Source organism: Triturus cristatus, chromosome 3_2 (genome assembly GCF_964204655.1).
Source record: "Triturus cristatus chromosome 3_2, aTriCri1.1, whole genome shotgun sequence".
Classification (NCBI taxonomy): Eukaryota; Metazoa; Chordata; class Amphibia; order Caudata; family Salamandridae; genus Triturus; species Triturus cristatus.
Window position 1 is genome coordinate 916323480 of NC_140584.1, and position 24133 is coordinate 916347612.

Genomic DNA, 24133 nt, shown 5'->3' on the forward strand with positions numbered 1-24133 from the left:
ACTATTTAACATGAAACGGAATGAAGGGGGAGGGTAGGGAGTTATATTCACACGATGCTTGTTGGCAATATACAATGGACTATGTGGGGTGAGATACTGTCAACATGCGATGCTGTATGTAAGCATGGTTCATATGTCCTGATATAATGTTTGCATGACTCAAAAGCCCCCCAAAAAAGTAAAACTGAAAGAAAACCTTTAATGTTGTTTATAGCATGTTTCCAGGCCCCGACATGCCATATTAATTCTCAAAATATGTCACCACTACAGGAAGGCACCAGGGTGAACCTGGCAAGCACTGTTCCTTGAGAATGAATCAGGCTCTCTGTTGGAACACTGCTTGCTCCACTCCATGCTTCCATGTTCCCTCGTCTGCGGTATGGTCACCTGTACTAATGTCTGTGTAGATCGTCTTGGACTACAGGGCTTATGTGAGACACATGTTGCTGCGTCAACTCTCTAACAATTTGTTGTGGCTTGGTACTTTCTATTTTGATCACGAAAATTACTTGATGCCATGTACTGAGTGTGAGAAGGTACACAATATTAAAGCACTAGAACAACAGTAAATAACACAATACACTGTGGGCTCCAGGGGGAGACCAAATCATATACTAAGAAAGTGGTATAACAACCACAACTTGACTAGACACAGTGCCTAGAGCACGTAGAATCGCTGGGACCTCAATGAACCACCCAAGATAGTGACACAGGGGACCCACGGAGGGTGTGCGCAGTGTGAGAACATAGCCACGAGCTCCATACAACTCTATGGGAAAGTCGCGGTTGGGATTTTAAAGATTAAGGACACTTAGGAGAGGACTTCAAGCAAACCCTTTGGAACATAGAAGGTTCTAAGGCCAGCACCCTTGAGAGTACCAAGGTACCCATGTTACCTATCCCAGGAGAGACGGGTGCATCGGGGTCAAGTGGTGTCGGAAACGCACGTTGATTTCAATGGCGTGATGCGAAGAAGTGCTGTTGCTGAGAAGAGGAGAAGTGTCCGGTGTGATCCAAGCCTGGATCGGAGCTGAGAAGAACCTGAAAGCAGAGGAGACAGGGTCTGGGTCACTTCACAGTGACCAGGGGCACGATAGACGAATGGCCACCGATGTCGGGTGTTTCAGGTGAGAAGAGGTGAAGCTTGACTCTGCAGCCACGGGGACCAGGAGACGTCGACGATGACCAAAGTCCACAGGTGAGCTGTCCCACGAAGAATGTTGAGCGCTGGGGAGTCAGCGTCCGGATTGAACACCAACAAGCCTTGGAAACTGCAACCCACGCGGTCAGAGAAAAGATGCTTCGTGAGGACCAGCAAGGTCCTGGGGACTTCTCAAGCGATGGAGAGTCAGGGCACGTCTGGAGCAACCAGGAAAGCCCACTGAAAGTTAAAGTTCCCTTCTCAGGGACCCACAGGTCGACGGACCAGGGATCGCGAAGGGACATCAAGCTGAATCACAAAATACCAGCCCACGGAACACTCGTGGAGTGTAGGCCGGAAATACTGCTCGGGGTCTGGACTACAAGTAGCCCAAAACACAGCCTCAGCGTTTGCCAAAAAGCATATGCTGCTGTAAATGGACACGGTGCACAGGGGTATGGGTTGCACGGTCCCCACGAGGACTGCGGGTCTCAGGTTTGCTGAGAGCACTAGTCGACCTCGGGGACACTTGGGAACCCACCTCCTGTGTTGCAGAAATCTTCGAAGTCCTCAGGAGCTCGGGAGATGCAAACCGGTCAGATGCGTTTAAGGGGCCTGCCTTGCAGGGGAGTAACTCCTTTACTCCAAGGGAGATTCTTCAGTCATCTAGCGTGGTGTAGATAGTCGAAGTACATGGCTTCTGAGTTTCGTCAAGGTAAATCTAAAGTCCTGTAGTCAGGGGTTCCTACTTTATTCCCAAGAAAGGGGTGGGACAAACTCTGGGGACCCACCTATGGGAGGGTCAGGACAGAGGGGTGGCTACACCCATGTCCTTTGTCCAGTTTCGCATCAGAGCAGGAGCATATGGCTCCTGCAACCGGTTTGAGCTAGACTATGTACAGGGACACCAAATGTGCCCCCAGTGCAGACATCAAAGCACTCTCAGATTGCACCCACCCAGCCCCAATACACTAAAGCCTGTCTGGGAGGTGGTTACACCTCCCTGTGACAGGAAACCTATTGTTCAGGCTCGCCGGCCGGAGTTTCATCCAGCAGCAGGAGGGCATACTCGTGTCTGTGGCTGGCAGCATCCATTTTGTAAAGCAAGGTTCTGTTAAGCAGGTACCGGGTGTACCGGTGTTGTCATATTTCTCCCTCTAGGATTTTGATTTGATTTGATTAAAAAATGTATAAAGCGCACGCATGCCCGTAGGCGTCATGGCGCTAACGTAAACAGAAGCTACCGGAGAGTGTCATGGCTGTATCTAGATGGATGAAAACATCCAGGTTTTTACCTCTTTCCTGAAAGCTAGGATGGAAGGAATGTTTTTGATTGAGGTTGGGAGCAGATTCCAGGTCCGTGCTGTGTGCAGCAGAAAACTTCTCCCTCCCCACCTAACCTGTTTGAATCTTGGAGTCTGGATTAGTGTTGCTTGGCTAGAGCGAAGATTCCGGGAAGGCACATATAATTTTAGGTGGGTTTTAAGAAACTCAGGTCCAACCCCATGTAGTGCCTTGAAAGCCAGGCAGACAGACTTGAACTAGGGTAGAATCATACCTCCTACACCAGTTACTGGTGTGGAGGTATGATTTCAAGGTGTTTGACATCAAACACGACATGTTTCCATGCAGCCGTTTTAAAGTTAGCATTTACCGCGAGGTTATAATGCACTTAAGAGTATATGGTTGGCTGCATCACAAACAACCCAAGAAAAGAGATTCCGAAGGCTGCAGAGGGGCTCTGCTCATGCAGGAGCACGCTCTCACATAAAACCCAGCACCCTGCCTTCAGGATTGATCAGGCCTGCCATAGAGGTGACTGATAGGTTTATATGTGCAGTGATATAGGATAGATATTGTGAACCTATATCTAAGTAAAGGGTGCATGCACCAACTTACACAGGCTGCTGTAGCAGACCTGTTGTGTCATTTCGAATGGTCTCCCAGGGGTTGCATAATACATGCTGCAGCCCCTGAGAGGCCTCTGGGGTACCTATGGCCTGGATATATAGTATACCATATACTAGGGACTTATAAGGGTACCCCAGAATTCAATCTAGAGTGTACCTAAAGTACATGCAATCAATTTAGAGGAGAAAACAGCTAGCCTGGGATCCTGGATAGCAGGATCCTAGCCAGACTAAGTAAAAAACAGTGAAACATCAGCAAAAAGTGGGGGTAACTATAAGAAGCACATCCTACTTTCCTACACAACCCCCCCAAACCTAAGGACATTAAACTAACCTTGACCAGTTGAGTCTTCATGTTCTAAGTGGAAATATCTGGAGAGTCCATCTGCATTTGCATGGTTACTCCCAGCTCTATGTTCCAGTGTATAGTCCATCCCTGTAGGGGAATGGACCACCTCAAAAGTTTGAGATTTTCACCCTTCATCTGTTTTAACCATAAGAGGGGCTTATGATCTGTCTGAACAATGAAGTGAGTGCCAAACAAGTATGGCCTCAGCTTCTTCAGGGCCCAAACCACAGCAAAGGCTTCCCTCTCAATAGCTGACCAACGTTTCTCTCTGGGGGTCAGCCTTCTGCTAATAAAAGCTACTGGCTGATCCTGACCCTCATCATTCAATTGTGATAACACAGCCCCTACCCCCAACTCAGATGCATCTGTTTGGACAATGAATGGTTTGGAGTAGGCAGGACTTTGCAGAATGGGAGCAGTGCACATGGCCTGCTTCAGGTAATCAAATGCCTTTTGACAGCTAACTGTCCACTGAACTTTCTTTAGCATTCTCTTGGAAGTTAAGTCATTCAAAGGGGTCACTATGGATCCAAAACCTTTGACAAACCTCCTATAGTACCCAGTCAGGCCCAAGAAAGCTCTGACCTGAGTCTGGGTGGTTGGAGCAACCCAGTCCATGATGGTCTGGATTTTGCTCTGCAATGGTTGAACCTGGCCTCCACCCACAAGGTGGCCCAGTTATACAATCTGACTCTGCCCTATCTAGCTCTTTGTGGCCTTGAAAGTGAGGCCTGCTTTCTGCAGGGCCTCCAAAACATTTCTCAGGTGGACCAGGTGATCCTCCCAGGTGGAGCTAAAGACAGCAATATCATCTAGATAAGCTGCACTATAGGCTTCCAGGCCTGCAAGGACTTTATTCACCAACCTTTGAAAAGTGGATGGGGCATTCTTCAAACCAAAGGGCATCACCACAAATTGGTAGTGCCCACTAGGGATAGAAAATGCTGTTTTTGGCTTTGCAGCATCAGCTAGTCTGATCTGCCAGTAACCAGCTGTTAGGTCAAATATGCTCAGAAACATGGCTGAGGCCAAAGTATCTATAAGCTCATCTGCCCTAGTGATTGGCTCGGCATCCGTCCTAGTGACTGCATTGAGACCCCTGTAGTCAACACAAAACATCATCCCTCTCTTACCATTCTGGGTGTGAGATTTAGGTACTAAGACTACTGGACTAGCCCAAGGGCTATCTGAGGGTTCAATAACTCCCAAATCCAACATCTTCTGGACTTCAGTCCTGATGCAGTACCTGACATGGTGAGGTTGCCTGTAAATCTTATTTTTAACAAGCAGACTGTCCCCAGTGTCCACTTCATGAGTGCACCAGGTAGACTGACTTTGAGTCAGTGAGAACATATGTCTTAACTGATTGAGAACCTTTCAGCAATCAGTTTGCTGCTGGACAGTGACGCTGCCTGCCAAGGCTACACCATCAACTGAACCATCATCAGGGTTCTGTGAGAGCAGGTCAGGGAGTGGATCACTCTCTTCCTCCTGTCCCTCATCAATAGCCATTAGCAAGCCCATGTCAGCCCTGTCAACATATGGTTTGAGCCTGTTGATATGGAGCACCCTATGGGGGCTCCTGGGAGTTCCAAGATCCACCAGAGAGGTAACCTCTCCCTTCTGCTCAATTATTGTATGAGGGCCACTCCACTTGTCTTGGAGGGCTGCTGGGGCCACAGTTTCCAACACCCATACTTTCTGCCCTGGCTGGCTGGTAAACTTTCAGCACAGCCTTTTGGTCATGCCAGGCCTTTTGCAATCCCTGGCTAGCCTCAAGGTTTTTAGTTGCCTTCTTCATGTACTCTGCCATCCTGGAGCGGAGACCAAGTACAAGTACATAGTCCACAATATCCTGTTTTAGAGGTAACTCCTATCCTTCCTTCACTGGACACAACGAACCCCTAGCTGGATGTCCAAACAGAAGTTCAAATGGGCTGTAACCAACCCCCTTCTGAGGAACCTCTCTGTAGGCAAAGAGAAGGCTGGGCAAAAGTATGTCCCATCTGCGCCTAAGCTTTTCTGGGAGACCTTTAATCATGCCCTTGAGGGTTTTGTTGAACCTTTCAACTAACCCATTGCATTGTGGGTGATAAGGGGTGGTAAATTTGTAATTTACTCCACACTCCTTCCACAAATCAGTGAAGTAACCAGACATAAAGTTTGCACCTCTGTCTGATACTACCTTCTTATCAAAACCCACCCTGGAAAAGATTCCCGGGAGGGCCCATGCCAGCACAGGAGCTGTGGTAGTTCTAAGGGGAATTGCCTCTGGATACCTAGTGGCATGGTCCACCACCACCAGTATAAATCTGTGCCCAGATGCAGTTTGAGGATCCATGGGACCAACTATATCAATCCCAACCCTCTCAAAGGGAACCCCCACCACAAGTAGTGGTATCAGAGGGGCCTTTGTTGTACCACCTGTCTTACCACTGGCTTGACAGGTGACACAGGAGCGACAAAACTCCTACGGTGTCATCAAACATGTGAGGCAATGAAAGTGAGGGACAATCCTGTTCCAAATCTTGTTTTGGCCTAGGTGACCTGCCAAAGAGATGTCATGTGCTAGTGTCAATAGGAAGCCCCTAAACTTCAGAGGTATAACCAACCTCCTGGTGGCACCAGGCTTGGGGTCTCTACTCTGTGAGTAAAGGAGTCTATCATCCCAGTAGATCCTATGGGACCCACTAGCACTCCCAACAGCCTCAGCAGCCGCTTGTTGTCTGAGGGGTTCAAGAGAGGGGCAGCTCAGTTGCTCCTGGCACAGACCTGCCCTGGAAGGGCCCCCTGTCCCCAAGAACTCAACCTGATCAGGTTCAAGCTCATCTGGGACAGTTCCCTCTTCAGGGCTAAGATCAGCTCCCTCAAGAGACTGGTCTGGATTCTGAGTCAGGGGGAAGACACTGCCTTACCCCTACTGCTCCTTTTCTTGGAAGGCGCCTGGTCCATTTTTCCAGGATCCAAGGACCCGTTCAGTGGAAGACATTTTTGCCTGTGACCTAGTCATAGCAAACACATCTAGAGGGATACCCAACATTTCTGCATGTGTCCTGAGTTCCACTTCAGCCCAAGCTAAATCATTGCCCAGTAACCCCTCCCCAGGTGAAATTAACAACTGCCAGGGAATGTTCTATCCTGACATTGCTAGCATTGGTCACTTGGTACATCTCACCAAGTATGATTTGCTCAGGAGCCACAAGATCATTTGTCACCATCATTGTGACTCTTGCTCCTGTGTCCCTGAATGCCAAGGCCTCTTTTCCATTTATCAAAGGCTGCTGTCTGTATTTGCCCAGATTACTGGGACGGACAAATAAGGAGGCAATATCCATGCCTCCATCACAGATCAGTACAGCCTGAGTAGGAACTCTGACTAGGCCAGAGTCCACCTCAGATCCCAGGGTAAACCCTACTACACACTTATTCTGAGTACCACCACTTGGAGCAGAACTAGGGGGAACAGTTGCCTTAGGGGCAATGGTGGCTGGAGTTGAGTCCTTGGACTTGGTACAATCACTTGTCCAATGGGTCTTCTAGTTACAGATTTGACACCATGGTTTCTTCTTGCCTTTTCCCTTATTGGATTGTGACTCCCCACCAGATGCAGATTTTTGGGGCCCTTGAGAAGACTTCTGGTCTTTACCCTTCTCCCCACCCTTATCAGAGTTTTTAGAATCTTGCTTCTTGGAGTCACCACCTTGGTTCTGAACCTTCTGCCTCACCCTGGTTCTGACCCATTTGTCTGCCTTCTGGTCCAATTCTTTGGGAGAGGTCAGATCAGAGGCCACCAGGTACTGATGCAACAACTGATTTTGACAATTATTAAGTATCTGTTCCCTCATAATTAAATTGTACAATCCTTTAAAATCACACACTTTACTGCCAATTAACCAGCCTTCCAGAGCCTTAGTAGCATAATCTACAAAGTCAACCCAGTCTTGAGTCTGTGCCTTTTGGGTATCTCTGAACTTAATCCTGTATTGTTCAGTGGTTGAGCCAAACCCATCAATCAGAGCACTCTTCAAGACTTTGTAATTATCAGCATCCTCTTCTCTAACAGTGAGGAGCTTGTCTCTACCTTTGTCTTCAAAGGAGAACCACAAGATTGCTGCCCACTGCTCCTGAGGGACACTCTGTACTTTACAGGCCCTCTCCAGTGCAGTTATCCATATGTGGATATCATCCCCACTCTGGTAGGAGGGGGGACAATCTTGTTAAGGTTCCTATGGTCATGAGTATGTGATCTACCTCGAGGGACACTGTTGCTGCCACCATGGGGCTCTAGCCCCAACTTTTTAGAAGCTCTCTGAAGCTCCAGAGACTCCCTATCTACGGCCAATCGCTCTCTCTTGATTCTGAGCTTAGCTCTCTCAAATCCAAGCAGTTGGCACTTCTTCTCATAAGAGGGCTCCCTTTTATGGGAAGCATAAGTCCTATGAGAAGGAGATCTTGATCTTCTTAATAAACTGTTAACCCTTCCAGGTGGGGTAAAGATAGGGCTACTGAGGCCTTCTCCCTCACCTTCAGGAAGAATTGGATAGTCCAGGTTAGAATCATCTTGATCCTCCTGGCCAGCATCAGAGTCTAGGTCATAGATGTTTTCACTTCCTGGCCTTTCCTCTTCTGCTGTCCCACCCAACTTGCCTGCCTTATCAAACCCTGGGGTCTTTCTGAGGTCATCTAAAAGCAAAGCCTCTATGAGGCGTTGAGTGCGTGGATTTTTCCCTGTCTTCAGTTTCCTAGCTGTACATATAGTCCTCAATTCTTGGAATGGGATATGGTCATACTTAGTTGCCAGAGGCCCACTGGCTTCTGGCCTAGAAGATATACTAGTGTTATGTGGTGTGGCACCTAGCTAACCTAGTGGAAACTACTAAACTCTCTTGAGTTGGAGAAAGGGTGTGCTAGACCCTTGACTTACCCAACTCTAAGTTCAGTAGAACGTACTTTATTCTAGTCTTGATTTATAAGTACCTAGTACCTTTCGTGGTTTTCAGTTAGTCACTCAATTAGATTATCTGGTAAAGCAATAGCAAGCTTGAATCCCAACCGCTGCACACCAATATGAGAAGTTGGCCTCGTATATGCTGCCCTCTTTAACTAGTGGACAGCATATACCAGGCCAACTTCTCACACTGAGCAAATAAAACAACTGTGCAACAGATAAAAGAATTCAATGAACAAATGTACAAATTTGCTCCTGGTCGTTGCCTTATTATGTTTCCTATTGTAGACTCAGATTATGAGGTATGTCGAGAGTGGGTGTAGATGTAGGAACTTTGTATCCTACTTTACTCTGGTATTGCTACTTACTGTGTTGTGTGGGCACTTGATGGTGTATTTACTCTTTAAAATCAGTCCATATTGAATGACCTACCCTTTCCACAGAATCTATTGTATTCTTAAGTTATTCTTAATACAGTTGGCCACATTTAGTATTTGTTGTAATGACATTATATATTACAGCATTGAAATGCTCATTTGATCTCATTAGAGGTAGCTTTGGCACTCTGCCAGAAAACATATGAATGGCAAACAATAGAGAATACAAAGTATGGATTTAAGCGTATACATTTAGCATTCTTGTAACATTAGTAAGAGGATGAAAACAGTAGTCTCTCTCTGAAATCGCTTCTCAGCGCTTGCATGATACAAATATTCCCTCTTTACAGAGTACCATTCACAATATCAGCAGCACTCTCACAAGCACACTCGCACCCCTCAGAGTAGCAGTTGCACAGCCAGAAGGACTCTCAAACCATTTATATAATAGCAGTCTTGCACTTCCGACAATACTACCTAACCCATCAGTGTAGGAGAACTCAGCACAGACTGCTGTCAAACTCTGCTCTTAATATGGAAAAAGATGCATACATCAATGAAAATGAGATATCGTCTCCATTAACAGATTTGCCTGCAGTGAACTCTACATTAAACTTGACTCACAAATATGAAGTTAGACAGGGCCTGAGACCGAGGCCCGGGATTTGCTGACAGATAGCTCAGAGGTGGGATCGTGCGTAGCTTGCAGGCAACACTCGGGCAGGAAAGTTTGATCAATCCCACAGATAGGCAGAGCCACATTACAATGGTCAGAGAGATTGCCTCAATAAAGTACACATGGCAGGTGGGGTACAAACACCATAAAGTCAGGTGTCACATGAGTTAGGAATATATAGCCAATTCGGTCCTAGCACACGAAGTGATCACGCGCTTCCCATGCTTGACATCAGGACACATTCACCACTGGCCACAGTGTGTCCATGCGAGATCAAGCCCCACCTGCAGTAACGTTTGACTATTAATTTATGACTCTAAAGGCAGCAATCAACATTCTTCACCATATATGGTACACTGATTTTTTTTTATTACCTATTGTATTTTGTATATAAGAAGGACGAAAAAACGGAGACAGTCCTCAGACCAAGTGCCTGTAACTGTCCTCCACCAAACTGTTTAGTTAAACAAACTTTCTGTTTTGCCGAACGACACTTGTCTTCTGTTTTGTAAGGCATTCCACTTAGTGCAACACTACCAATAACATACACCCCTCGCAGACTAGTAGTCACACATGAGCGGGGCTACTAACATCACTGTTCTTCCTCCCACCATAACCATTCCTCCCATCACCACTTTCTTGTGTGTGTGAGAGAATTAAGTATTTGATAGTGTAGTCAGTGTTTGTGTAATAGAAAGTGTGATGTGGACATGTGCTTCAGAGAAGTGTATCTGTGCTTCCAGTTAGATAAAAAAGGGGACAGACTTATTGGTTTTGCCAACTTTGCTAATGCTTGTTTTGATCTGGCACTGCCCTAAATTCAGCTGTGAGTCCCACTAACAGTACAAGTGATCTACCTCGGCACCTGTTGTTAGGAGGCACCCCACAAAGCCACACACATTTGTGACCATGCTGAGTCATATTAAAAGACCTATTTATTTAGAAAAATCTCATTTGCAACAGTATATTGTTCTTACCTCCAATTCTGGGTTCTCCGCACCTGAACAGCGTGCACTAAAATTGTGATTAGGGGTGAAAAATTCCTCTGATAAATCCAGCGAACAATTGTGTGAGGAATCAGACTCTGTATCATGTTCCTGTTTAAAATAAAATGCATTATGTCAATTGGTCATTTTAGAACTCTCTCGCTGTATTAAAACTCAGATGCTTAAGTACTGAAAAAAATAAAACATTTTTTGTGACATTTAATAATCATGTCCAGGAGCTTTCTTAAAAATACGCATATTTATTTTTTATAGCGGATAAGATTTTCCTCCATTTAGGTTTGGGAATTAAACACACTGAATAAGTAGGCATTGTGTCAAGACTTCAGACCATGATTCGTTTCAAACCGGTGACCCAAATTTAGGCCCACATTTGCTGTCTTACAAGCAAGGGAGTTCTGACAGTGCTGCCTTGCGCTATCGAAAGAAAACTACATTGGCTAACAAAGATTGTCCAGTTGTTGGCATTCGCACCAAAAAAGGCTGTTGTGCCTGATCCTCAACCTTCCGATATGGCACAAGGGTGACGAGTCTGTGATGTCTAGCATAAACTCCTCCCAAACGTGTGAGTAACCATCAGTCTCTCCCAGCCTTCCTCATGCACCCTTTTCATCTCATCTCAGAACACACAAGTTGAGTCACTGTTGATGCATAACCGCTGCAGTTCATTCACAAACATGGAACATAAACATAACGTTTTTATGGTCATTCATACGCTCCATGATTTTAATGCTTCATCACATCTGTCATCTTTATCAAACAGTCTGATTAATTGGTCCACAATAACTATGACAGCACTTTCCGCTTAGCCCCCTGATTTACGGCCCTTTAGCTGGTGTCCAAAGTTTGCGGCCTCTTGGCTTCCCTTGCTACCAAGATCTGACTGGGAGGCCGTCAGGCCTTGCACGGGCTGCAAGTGCTGTGTCCGCCTGCTGCTAACCCTTTGCTGGCCATTCACCCGCTCCCAGTGCCCCTGCCGTAAGGCATCCCAAGAACAATGCTTGAGCAGCTCCTCTCCTTAGACTATTGTACTTTCTTGGCTGTCTAAGTGTGCTGTTTCTGCCCCTTTTAACCGCCATGCACTTCCTTCTGATTGAGCAGTTTAAACCATGCCGCCGAATCGCCTGCTTCCAATTTCACTAGCTTACCGCCTTCCGTGTCTTGGAGGTCCCGCCCTCTGGAAGCGTTCATCATAGGCGCTTCATTGGTCTGGCTCTGCTTCCCGTCCTGCGACTTGAGTTATTATTTGAGGAACACTACTACAAATTCTTCTGAAAGACAACTGCACAGGGGTCAGCCACATAGGATGTGTGCTTTCATTAAAATAACACAAGTTATGTGTAGTCTCAGCACATGATAGAGGGCTAGGCTCCTTGCTAGCAGCTGGTTTTATTCTGTATGACGCTCTGAATGAAAGTCAGGTCATGGTGTGGTAAAGTCAGGTCATGATCCGACTTTGCAACACTACTTAAGGGTTTCGATAGAGTACTAGGGTATCGACTTTGGCACTGGAAACTTCACTATGGGAGCCGGTTGTGCTTGCTGCTTTGATTCTCTTAAGTACCATCGCAAAACCTTATTAAATCTGGACCCCCGTTTGAGAAACTTTTATTCTGTACTCAAGATCGAGGAAAACATGATCATATATAAATAATTTACCAATATATACAGAGTGGCATATTTATAAAGAGTTCAATCAACGCAGCACAGCGAGTAACGTAGTAAACATGTGTTGCGTGAACGGGAGAGAGTAGAACAGAGTTACATCAACGAAAAGTGCAGCAGTTCTGCACTCTTCCTGCACTGGTGCGCTTGTAAATGCAGTCAGTGCATAATTTGTAAAAAATAATAATAATAATAATAATAATACTAAGTGCCAGGGCCCTCGTAAGGTGCCTACTGCAGCTTGTATCACCTATTGCCTCTGCCAGCACTGTTAACCCCTTCGGTGCTCATGACGGAATGGTTCCGTCATGACCCACGGTTGAGCTGTGCTCATGACGGAACCATTCCGTCATGACCACGCCCGCGCAAGATTCCGTCAGCACAGCGGCGGAATCTGCGCAGCATCGAAGGGGTTAAAGACAGTACCAACACAACTACTGACGATCACACTCCTACAAGTGTTACAATTCAGACTATTGGAGGCCCCCAAAGCTATAAGACCGGCTTAGGTGGCAGTTTTTAGTCATTTGTAATATATATTGAATTATTAAACAACTGTTGTTGTACTCATCTCAAAATTAGACAAACTGCACCACCATGTGTCAGACTGTCATAAGTGCAGATGTTGACAACTAATTGCTGTCGAGCACCGAAACCACCGGCTCAAATTAAGCACTGGCCTGTCAGTGCTTCAGTGCAGGCAGAATTGCGCCATACTGCAAGGGTGTCTGCGTTGTACTAAGCATATTTTGTGCAGCACTACTACAAAGAGGAACAAACGAGAAGAAATTAACATATTTCTCCTCATTACGTCTGCCTCATTGCCCCAGGGAGGCACAAGAGTTTGGTGGTGCCTTACATTGCTTTGTGTTAAAACACAATGCAAAATGTTAAAACACAAAGCTTCCTCTACATTGGTTTGTAAATCCCAACAGAAGACTTTGAATAGAGTTGTGTTGAAAAAGTAACACACACCAGACGCAAACTCTTTTTTAAATCTGTGCCTACAAATGTAACTCTTGGAGAATAGATGTGTGTTGTTGTGAAAATCAATGTACATTGGCATCTGGCAATATATTTACTTATATGGAGCTAAAGTCATCATAAACTGTAACATTATTTTAAGCTATATTTAGTTTTATTTTTGTTCACCAAACACGCTTGCCTTTAATTAAGGTCTGCTGTTACAAACAAAATGAACATTATTAAAAACAGACATTCAATTATTGTGTTCTCACATCAATCCTGGAACTGCGAGATATAGCAGAAAATGCAGCAAGGGCTCATGCCTTAACAGTCCAGAGGGGGCTCTATAACATAAGGCACAAGGCCACAAAACCTATTGCCTGGCTCGACAAAAGGGACAAAGAAAGAGGGTGAGTGACGGAAATTCTTTGCCTAAAAGGGGAGGTGCACACGGGTGGCAGAGAAATTGCCGAGATACTTGCAACCTCCTACGAAAACATATACACCTCCAAATCCGACAGATCCAGCTCAGACCGCAAAGAACTCCTAGAAACCATGACCCTTAACACCCTGACGAACGACGACAGATAGGCTCTAAACAGTGACTTGATGGTAGAAGAAATAGTGGGGGCTCTTCAGGGACTGCAATCTGGGAAAGCACCTGGTCCGAATAGTTTGCCCCTTGAAATGCTCAAAAAGACGGCTCAGAAAATAGCGCCCCACCTCCTGAACATATTCCGAGAGGACAGGGAAGTTGAGACCAAAGAACTGCCAACATAGTGGTAATCCCCAAAAAAGGAAAACCGCTAACAGACTTTGCCTCATACCGCCCCATATCCCTGCTCAACATAGAACCCCAAAGTTCTAGCCAAAGTCCTTGCAAACAGGCTATCAGGGGTGATAATGTGAGTGATACACCACAACAAATCTGGTGTTATGCCAAAGCGTAGCACACGCCTATACCTGAGACGGCTATACGGCATACTCCACCTGACATAGGCACAAAGCGTAGAAAATGGGGCTGTCCTTTCCCTCGATGCTGAAAGGCTTTCAGCAATGTGGAGTGGAACTACATCTTTGCAGTTTTGCCTCGGCTGGGCTTCGGCCCCAACTTCTGCTCCTGGGTTTGTCTACTCTATGAAGCACCGCAAGACAGGGTGCAGGTAAACGGTTACACCTCCTGTGTTTTCAAACTGCAAAGGGGCACACGACAAGAATGTCCGCTGTCTCCCATAATTTTCGCCCTAGCCCTAGAGCCCTTGATGATTTGGGTCCGTGGAGACCCGTTAATCCGGGGAATTACAGTTGCTGACAATTGAGAGGGGAAGATATCTCTCTACGCGGATGATATCTTGCTATATGTGACAAAACCCTGCTTCTCAATACAGAGAACTCTGCACATCTTTGACTTTTTCGGGAGCTCTGCCGGCTACCAAACGAACTGGGACAAGTCCCTGGTGTTTCCACTCTCCTTGTGAACACTGTCCCTGCCACTCCGGTCTCCAGCCCCAATGGCAACAGACGGGCTAACATACTTGGGGATCCATATAACCAGAGACTAGAAACTATTCCTGGTTCACAACATACTCCCCCAGATCGACCGCTTTCAGGCAGATATGAGCCACTGGCCCACACTACCCCTCTCGCTTATGAGACAGGCAGTCCTTTTTAAATGATGACCCTCCCATGCATGCTCTACATTCTTCAGAACACACCATTCAGGATACCTGATACCTACTTGCGCAGAATCAATGGTATTCTGAGATCTTTACTATATAACGGGGGGCAGCCCAAATCTCATTGGCGAAACTACAGCGCGGTGTCTATGACAGTGGCCTGGCGGTCCCCGACCTTCGAGCCAACTACTGGGCCTCTCAGCTGGTGGTGGTAAATGACTGGGTATTCAGGGAATGGACTGAACCAGCATTTAGGGGGGATCGCCTTGCCATGTGAAGCAGGGGTTACCTGGCGCTCCTATACGGCAATGTCAGGAGGGGTTCGCTCTCACCCCACATCCAGCGGTACTGCAGGCATGGAAAACATCCAACGGATGTCTGGGTTGGGGCAAATAAATATTAGCAGAGACCCCACTCTGGTACAGCGGCTGCCCGGGGGAGTTAAAAAAATTGCATGCACACACATAATGGCACACAATAGGGATATACAAACTAGGAGACGTCTGGAGCGCGGCCAAAGTCACAGAGAAGAACGGCAATGCCCAGCTAACAAAATAAATCAAAGAAAACTACATCCTCGACCCCTCCCAATCCATATTCCCCAGCAACCAAAGCACCGAGACTGCTCTACTCACCGCCACAGACAACATCTGCACCTTCCTCAACCAAGGACACACTGCTGCCCTGATCCTACTCGAACTCTCTGCAGTGTTCGACACCATCTTCCACAGCACACTCACAGCTAGACTCCACGATGCCGGCATACAGGGAACCGCCCTCGACTGGATCCGCTCCTTCCTTACTGGCAGAGCCCAAAGAATCAGACTGTCACCCTTCCTCTCTGAACCCACGGAAATTAACTGTGGAGTACCCCAAGATCGCCGCTCAGCCCCACGCACTTCAAAATCTACATGGCCCCCCTCGCCGCCATCGTCAGACAGCACGGACTCAGCACAGTATCCTATGCCAACGACACCCAGCTCATCCTCTCCCTCACCAACGACCCCGTCACCACCAGACTCAACTTCCAGGAAGAAATTAAGGATGTTGCATCCTGGATGATCAGCAGCTGCCTGAAGCTCAACTCGGAGAAGACAGAGGTCCTAGTCCTCGGTCCCTCCCCTCTGCATAGGACACCACCTGGTGGCCCACCGCCCTCGGCAGCCCTCCCACCCACACAGACCATGTACGAAAGCTCGGAATTGTACTCAATTCCTCCCTCTCCATGACCCGACAGGTCAACGCCATCGCCTCTAAATGGATCCCCCCCCGAATCAAGGAAGACCCTCACCCACGCACTCATAACCATCAGACTGGACTACGAAAACACCCTCGCCTACAAATGCCTCCATAACACCGGAACCCAATACCTCAACAAGAAAATCTCCATCCACGTACCTAAGAGAAGCCTTCAATCCGCCGACCTCACCCTCGCCGAAACCCGGTGCATCCGCAGAGCCAGAACAGGTGGAAGAGCCTTCTACATCGCTGACAAGACCTGGAACGAGCTCCCGATCGACATCAGACGTGCCCCCTCCCTGAACATCTTCAGGAAAACACTCAAGACCTGGCTTTTCGACTGAGGGGAGCTACCTACCCCCACCCCAGCGCCTTGAGACCCTCACAGGTGAGTAATGCGCTTACAATTCCGCCGATTGATTGGGTACTCAAGGCGCGTTTGAGGTGATGCAAGGGGAGTACGAGCTGGCGCAGGGTTAGATTTTCCGGTACCGACAGCTACAGCACGCCCTGAAATGCCATCTACCAGAGGGGGAGCTCATCCCAGACTACTTTCCTATGAAATATCGATTGATACTAGACCCAATGCCCACCAAGGCAGTTTCCCTAACATACAGGAAGATTATAAACAACATGCCGGACACTCTTGCCTCGCTTAGAGAGGGCTGGATGGTCGATGTGAGGCCCCTAGATGACGATGAGTGGAATGACGCGTTGCAGAGCCCCAGAGAGATTTTACCTGATGCAGCTTCAGATACTGCATAGGTCCTCCCTGTCTAGGTCAAGTGTGTTCAAGATGGGTCGCAGTGATTCAGCCAAATGCCCCAGGGGTTGTGGCAATGTGGGCACATTCTACCACACACTTTGGACCTGCCCACTGATCCAAAGCTTTTCCACAGAAATAGTAGAAATAATGAGGGATGTGACAGGTCTACCTGACCCTCTCGAGGCCAAATGGCTGTTACTGGGCATGTTGGTGGAACAGAAGTGGTCTAGTCACGTGCATACTTGACTTAACATGGCTGCAGGGGTGGCGAAGAGCAATTTAGCCAGGCTGTGGGGTGCAGACAGGCCCCCAACGACCAGGGACTGGATGGAAGACCTGGATTGGGGCCAACTAGCGGAACAAGCAACATACCGCTCCCGAGGCTGCCCATGCAAATTCAAAAAGATTTGGGGTCCATGGAAACAACACTGGGGCACCTACAGCCACGTAAGGGAAGGAGAGGGGGAGGTCACTACCACAATGCAGGCCAGGGTGGTGGGTTTATAACCTGCTCCAGTTTGTCAGGGACCACTCCAAGGGTACAGGGGGAGATACAGGAGGCCAGTGGTAAAGACAATGTGGTCAACAAACACTTAAAGCAGTATATGTTGGACAGGACCAATACTCCAGACCTACAGCTTTAAACCGCATAGAGAAATGCAAACTATCCTCTATCTGTAGGTCCTACAAGACCCATTTCCTGTCGTGCTTGGAATAAGGGAACAGGGCTGAGTTACATTTTATTTCGATAGTAGATCTTTATTATTTTTCTTTTTAAATAGAAACACATACATTCAGTAGCATAATATTGCTACATCTAACATCTAAGGCAATGACACAGTATATATATATCTGCATCTGTGACCTTCCGAGTGCACCCACAAGTCATAGGGTTACTGAGTTTTTTAATTTTTTTATTCTTTTTATTAAATAGAATACTAATATAATACAACATATTTATACTTCATTATACAGAGCATGACAACCATAGTAGTACAATCTTAGTTCCCACCCCCTTCCATCTTTTCCCTTTGTGCTAATGGTTCTATGAGATCTCTCTTATTCTGGGACTGGAGTCAGTTGGAGTGTCGCTTGTAGAGATTCACAGATATTTCCCCTATACTCGTTCCATCTGCCTGATATTTGTGACTATTTCCTTGGGCACCCCCTCGATTCATACGCTGTTTGTTCCATTAACATACATCAGTCACGGTCTTTCTTCCATGCTGTAATAATTGGTGCCTCCCGCGCTCCCCATAACCTTGCGATGTTGCGTTTAGCCATTAACCTCTTCAGTGCCCATGACGAGATAGTCTCGTCATGGAGCACGGTTGCGCTGTGCCCATGACGAGACTATCTCGTCATGAACCCCGCCCGCTAATGCAACGCCCGGCACAGGGCGGGGAAAGGGCGTGGCACTGAAGGGGTTAACATACATCCCCAGCGCACCCAGGTCTTTTCCTTGCTAACAAGGTCTGTGGGTTCCCAAATATTAAAAAAGGCATAACCTTATCTCGTGATTTACTTGGGATCCCAGGACTTCTCCCATACATCTGGTCACTGCAGACCAATAACGCTGTATGTGCACACATTCCCAGTTGATATGTATGAATGTGCCCTCCCTGCCGCATTCTCTGCCACAATTAGATTCTTGTCTATATCACATTTTTACAAGAGTTGGACCTGATAAATATATCCTGTGTAGAACTTTAAGTTGTACAAGTTTTAGTCTAGAAGAGATCGCCGCCTCCCTGGGGGAAGCTAAGGCTTCCTGCCAGTCCTCATCTTCCATATCCTCCACATCAGTTACCCAGTGTTCGCGCAACCGCAGGAGGGGATCAGTCATGTTATTGATTAACTTCTAATAGGTCAGTGATATGGCTTTTCAGGGCATATGTCCACCTAGGATTCTATCTTCCAGCAGGGTGGATTCTACAAGGGATTCTCCTTTTGGAATGACTGATCTTAAAGCATGTCTTATTTGTAGGTATCTGAAGAATTCTTTGTCCGCCAGTTCTAATTCTGTCTGTAGCTGCGCAAAGGGGACCACATCCGCCTTTTTCCATAAGTCTCCCACCCTTGATATCCCGATCATGTCCCATTAATTAGGGGTGGGCGGAATTTACGTAGTCGCGCTATGCAAAGCTCAGCGAACCGGTAAAAAATCTCCACGAGCACGCAAAATTTCCGCGAACATGCGGAATTGCTTCTTCCGCCTGTTCGTGATGCTTTTTTCTTGTTCGCGAACGCTGTTTGCGTGCTCGAGGAGAAATATCTAGCGAACACGCATTTTTAAAGCGCGAACAAGCCAAAAATTCCGCGAGGCCGCGGATCGAAGAATTTTGGGCAAATCCGTGTTCTCCGCGGAACGCGAAATTACCCAAATTCCGCGAGCGGAATGGAATTTATCGCCCAGGCCTACCATTTATCAAAGCCTCTGGTATTTCTCAAGGTCCCGAATCTGTCGGAGTCCCACAACGGGGTCATCTATGTGGTTTTCCTTGTTCCCCTCAGGCTTTTATTTGCGGTATGCCATATACAGACCGCATGATCAGTGGGGCCCGTTAAGCGCAGTTTCACCAGGTTTAAATTTAGCACTCTCGTATAGTCACCTCCTGGGAGGAGCCAACGATCCATATTATACCCAGGGTCATCACGGGGTCTATACATGCCTTGGTTTATGGCTGCTAGGTGTGCTGCCCAATAGTACCTGGGCATGTCCAGTAGTCCTATACCGCTATCGTACCAGCCTCTTATCAGCTTCTGTGTCGCAATGCGGGGCAGTTTCCCATCCCATTGTAGTTCTCTCTGTTCTTCTTCAATGGCCCTGAAATAGTCGGTTCGAATCGAGTGTGGCGAATTTTGAAAAATATATTAAAAGCGCAGCATTAACATAATTTTAAATAAAGCGGGTCGGCTCAGCAGGGACAGGGGAAGAGTTTTCCAATGCCTGACATCGCTTTGTAGTCGCTGCAGAGGGGGCTGGGAGGTTACGTTCATAGTATAGTGCTGGATCTTTAGTGACATACACCCCTAGGTATTTGAATCCCTCCTGCGCCTCCTCTATCTTATGGTTTAGGGGTGAGGAGGGGAAATTCCCTCTCAGCACATAGATGACAGATTTCCCCCAATTTATGGTGTATCCAGAATATTCACGAAAATTGGTAAAGATATTGAGTGCTCTATTTAACGAGGCCCTCGGTGAGGCCTAGTACAACAGTATGTCATTGGCATACAGTGAGATGCGGTCTTCCCAGCCCTTCGACCATCTTAGGCCCCTTATAATAAGGTCTTTCCGTATCCACCATGCCAGCGGCTCAAGCATCAGAGCGAAAAGCAGCGGGGACAGAGGGCCGCCCTGCCTAGTTCCTCTTTCGAGAGTGAAACCTTATGAATTTCAATTATTTACTACCACTTGTACAAGTGACCAGCATACAGAAGTTGAATCCAACTTAGAAATTGGGGACCGAATCCCATTTTTTTTAGTACAGCATACATATATGGCCACTCGATGGTATCGAATACCATGGTGGCGTCTAAGGACACCACCACTGCGTCTTCTTATATAGTGTAGGTGCTACTCAGCACTCCGTGCAGCCATTGGAGGTTGAGAAAGGTATTTCTTCCTGGCATGAATCCCGACTGGTCCAGATGCACGAGTTTGGGGATCACTTGGAGCAGCTGGGTGGCCGACAACTTTGCCAAGATTTTGACTTCGGCATTAAGTAGCGATATTGGTCTGTAAGAGGAACACTTATTTCTAGGTTTACCACTCTTGTGGATGAATACAATAGTAGCCAGCCACTGGTCTGCCAGGAGCTTCCCCTGTTCCCGGCTTTCCTGAAACATCTTGGTGAGGTAGGGTACTATTTTACTAGGGGCAAGTTTGTACAGCTCTATAGGCAAACCATTGGGGCCAATTGCCTTTCCAGCTTGTAGGTCTCTTATTGCCCGCTCCACCTCAGTAGTGGTGAGCTTACCATCTAATGCCTGAAGATCTTCTGGTGAGAGGGTCGGTAGGGGCTCATCTGATAACAGGGTCACTGATTCTGCCTCTGTGGAAACTACATGGGACTTGTAAATCCACTTAAGATGGCACGCAAACTCTTCTGCGACACCTTGAGGGTCTCTGATCTGTCTATTCAAGTCACCGATTAGTTCAACTACCAGCCTGTTAGCTTGCTCTCCATGATCCAACCAAGCTAATAGCTTCCACGCTTTGTCCCCAACCTCATAAATTTTGCAACGCATGGCTTTAAATTGGGCTTGCGTTGCGTCTGTGGCTAGATCTTTATATTCTTTTCTCTTTAGCTTGATCAGGTATTCGTCCCCCTCTGAGCTTCCCCCCTCGTCCCTTTTTTGAGTTCTAGGATGTCAGCTTCTAGTCTGGTGAGCTGTGCGTTCTCTTCCTTTCGGGTCCCAGCAATCAGAGATACTGTTTTAAACGCCTCCCACAGCGTCAACGCGGAGTCCACAGAGCCCTCGTTCTCCTGAAAGTAATGTTCAATTTCTTGCGTCAATTTTGTCTTGATAGCAGGGTTCTTGAGGTATCAGGGATTTATTGGGGCAACTCTTCCCACCCGCGGTTCGCCTGTTACCAGTAGGGCCCATATTGCGGAGTTGTCCGATATACCCCTTGCCATGTGACGCACTTCTTTAATCTGTCCCACCTACCCTGCCCTGCCAGCACTATAATGTAGTCAAGTCTCGAGAGGGAGTTGTGGGCCCCAGAATGAATTGCCTCTCTAACAGGTGTAATGTACACCAGGCATCAGCCAGGCCCATTGCTCTCAAGAAGTCACGAATCTGTGTCCGCGAGGGGGTACATCCCTTGGGGGGAGCGAACTAGTTGTCCCGAGACTATCGAGTTAAAGTCTCCTCCCATCACAAGCCACCCTTCAGGAAAGGCAAGAAGGAGATCTCCTAAGTCCTTGACGGCCAGGGCTTGAAGACCCTGTGGAATATAAACCAACGCCAATGTAAGAGTTTTGCCCTCCCAGCTCCCCGTTACTACCACATATCTGCCCTGTTTGTCAGCCCAGACCTGATCCATGGTTATCAGGAAGTTCCTCCTCATCATTATACCAACTCACCTGGATCCAGTAGTGAATGCCGAGTGAGCCACTAATTTGTATCCCCATCGTGTTAAAGCCCCACATGTGTTCCCCAACAGAAGAACTAAGTCTGGGGCATGCCTTTTATGTATTGAAGTACTATACCTCGTTTAAGCTTGTCCCCCAAACCACTTACATTCCAGGATAGCAGTTTGATCTCCTTTTTGCTACCCATATCCAGTCCCCTCTACATCTGCAGCCTTAAGCAATCCATTAGGATGGGAAAAGTTGCCTCCTATTCCCTTTTACATGCGAATGCCCTCCCATTGTGGGTGTGTAAACCAGCCCTTGTGAGGTGTTTTGAGAACTCCAGGCCTCCATTTATATTCTTCGTTACTGTCATCTAAACTACTCTTAAAACAGAACAAACTACCCATACCCCCCTTCCTTCTTCCCTGCATTTCGGGCTTAAAGCTGTCCCTTTCCCCAAATATGCAGAGCGCCTGTCACCCTATTAGAAACTAACTTAAAAGTGATGGGGGGTGTCCACTCTACGCACCGTGCCCGCCATTACTTGCCCATTTGAGCACTTCATAAGCATGTAATCAAGATAATGAGTAGTTAATACAGAGAGTCACTTAGCCCATGGTGAGAGTGCTCTGGAGGCTGTATTCTTCATTGCGCCAAATTAAGGTATTTACTTATACTCAGTCTGTAGTTCGTCTCTGTCATTTTTAGCTATCAACCTTCAGGATCTTTGTCATCAGCTGGTTGCTTTTGCGGCCCATCTGGTCCTATTCGCCCCCTGGGGGATCTCTCCCTTCGCGATTGGGTGCCATTTCTGTGGCGGGTATTCACCCATCCATCCACTCTTGCACCGCTTCTGGGTTTGGCCTCACTCCCGAGACTCGGTGTGCCCTCTCCACCGAGAAGAAGTTGGATAGATTTTTAGGCTGAAGGTGCTCAGTGAGTAGTTCCTCTATGAAAAGGTCTGGGGTGAGTCCCTCCGCCCGTTCCAGCGCTCCAATTATTCTAATGTTGTTCCGGTGCGATCTGCCTTCATAATCTTCCAGCTTGTTTTCCAGAGTCTTGCTGACCTCCTGCAGCTGTTTGATCTGCTGTTGTACTGTTTTGGACTCTATGCTAAGATTGGTTGTGGTGACTTCAACGGTTTTGACCCGGTTGTTGATTTTTTAAAAATCTGCCCGGAGAAGCGTGACTTCAGTTGTTATTGCGTTCATTCTACTTTCGAGTGACGTGCGCACTCCGGTGATGGCCTCCATGATGTCTTTCAGTGAAGTGTCTTCTGAGTCGTATTGCGACCCCGTCTTTGCCTCTGCTCCCGGGGGTCCGTCTGCATTTACATTTTTGGACATGGGGTATCGGTTGAGTTTAGTCTGATACATGCTTTTTGCGCTCTTGGTGTTAGACATTGTGGGATATGGATCCAAAGTGGCGCCGGAGAGGAGGGCCCCCTTAGCCCATGTGTCGTCCCGGACTCCTGGGCTGCTGCTCGCTGCCAGCCTGTGGACCACAACCACTGCGTGCCCTACGCGGCCTTTCGGGGTTCACCCAGAGGAGTTGGGGGGGCTCCTGTCATCAAGTGGCCCAGGAATGGTATCGGCTCCCCTCAGAACGGCTACACGCCTGAGTGTCTGCTTGATGATCTCCTTACTGGAACACTGGGGCAGGGAGTAGTGTTTGTGGGGTAAGGGAACGCCACCACACTCCCCCAGTGTCACTTCCGCTGCGTGTGTAAGTTTAGTTTCTCCCCTTTGTGATGCTCTAGCTTTCCTGCATTCTGTCTCGTAGTTGGGGAAGGCAGATCTAGATAGGATAGGTTATGAGATCGATCCTCCACATTACAGCTAGGTGGGTCTCATCTAGCCCCAATATATCTCCGTGTGGCCCTTTAACGTTATGTGCTGAGTAGACCCCACACTTGATGGTAGATACGTTTTTGTTTTTGTACAACCATGGCCCAATTCAATTCTCACTGCATGCACCTGCCCTGTGCTAACAGACCTCCTCACCTTGTCTGAGGGCATTATATTGCTGCGTGTTATATTTCCACCTGCCACTTCTCTCTCGGTTTGCCCCTCGGAGCAGTCTATAGCCCTTCTGCTGTGCACACAAAGGCCGTGCGCAAAGGCCCGGCCCGAGTCTCTCCCTTGTCACTGTCTGCTTGGTCACCGCGCAATCTTTGCTAAGGGCTCAGTTGCGGCCTGTCGGTGGAGGCAAACCATTAGTGCTCACTCGTGAGGCCCACCGATCGCGGAATATGCTCTACAGGTCTATTTTGTGCCCCTCAGGCACAGAGCACGCAGTGTTGCATCACTGTTGCGCTGTTGGTCCGGCCACG

At 47.5% G+C, this 24133-nt stretch overlaps 1 protein-coding gene across 1 annotated transcript in view; it reads right to left on the bottom strand.

Annotated features, from left to right (window-relative positions):
* The window catches only part of TEX14 (testis expressed 14, intercellular bridge forming factor), a 1549829-nt gene that overhangs the window by 394949 nt on the left and 1130747 nt on the right, over positions 1-24133 (bottom strand). The window contains exon 19 of the mRNA XM_085647123.1: positions 10379-10498. Within this exon, the coding sequence (XP_085503249.1) occupies positions 10379-10498 (120 nt within the window). The remainder of the gene's footprint in view (positions 1-10378; positions 10499-24133) is intronic.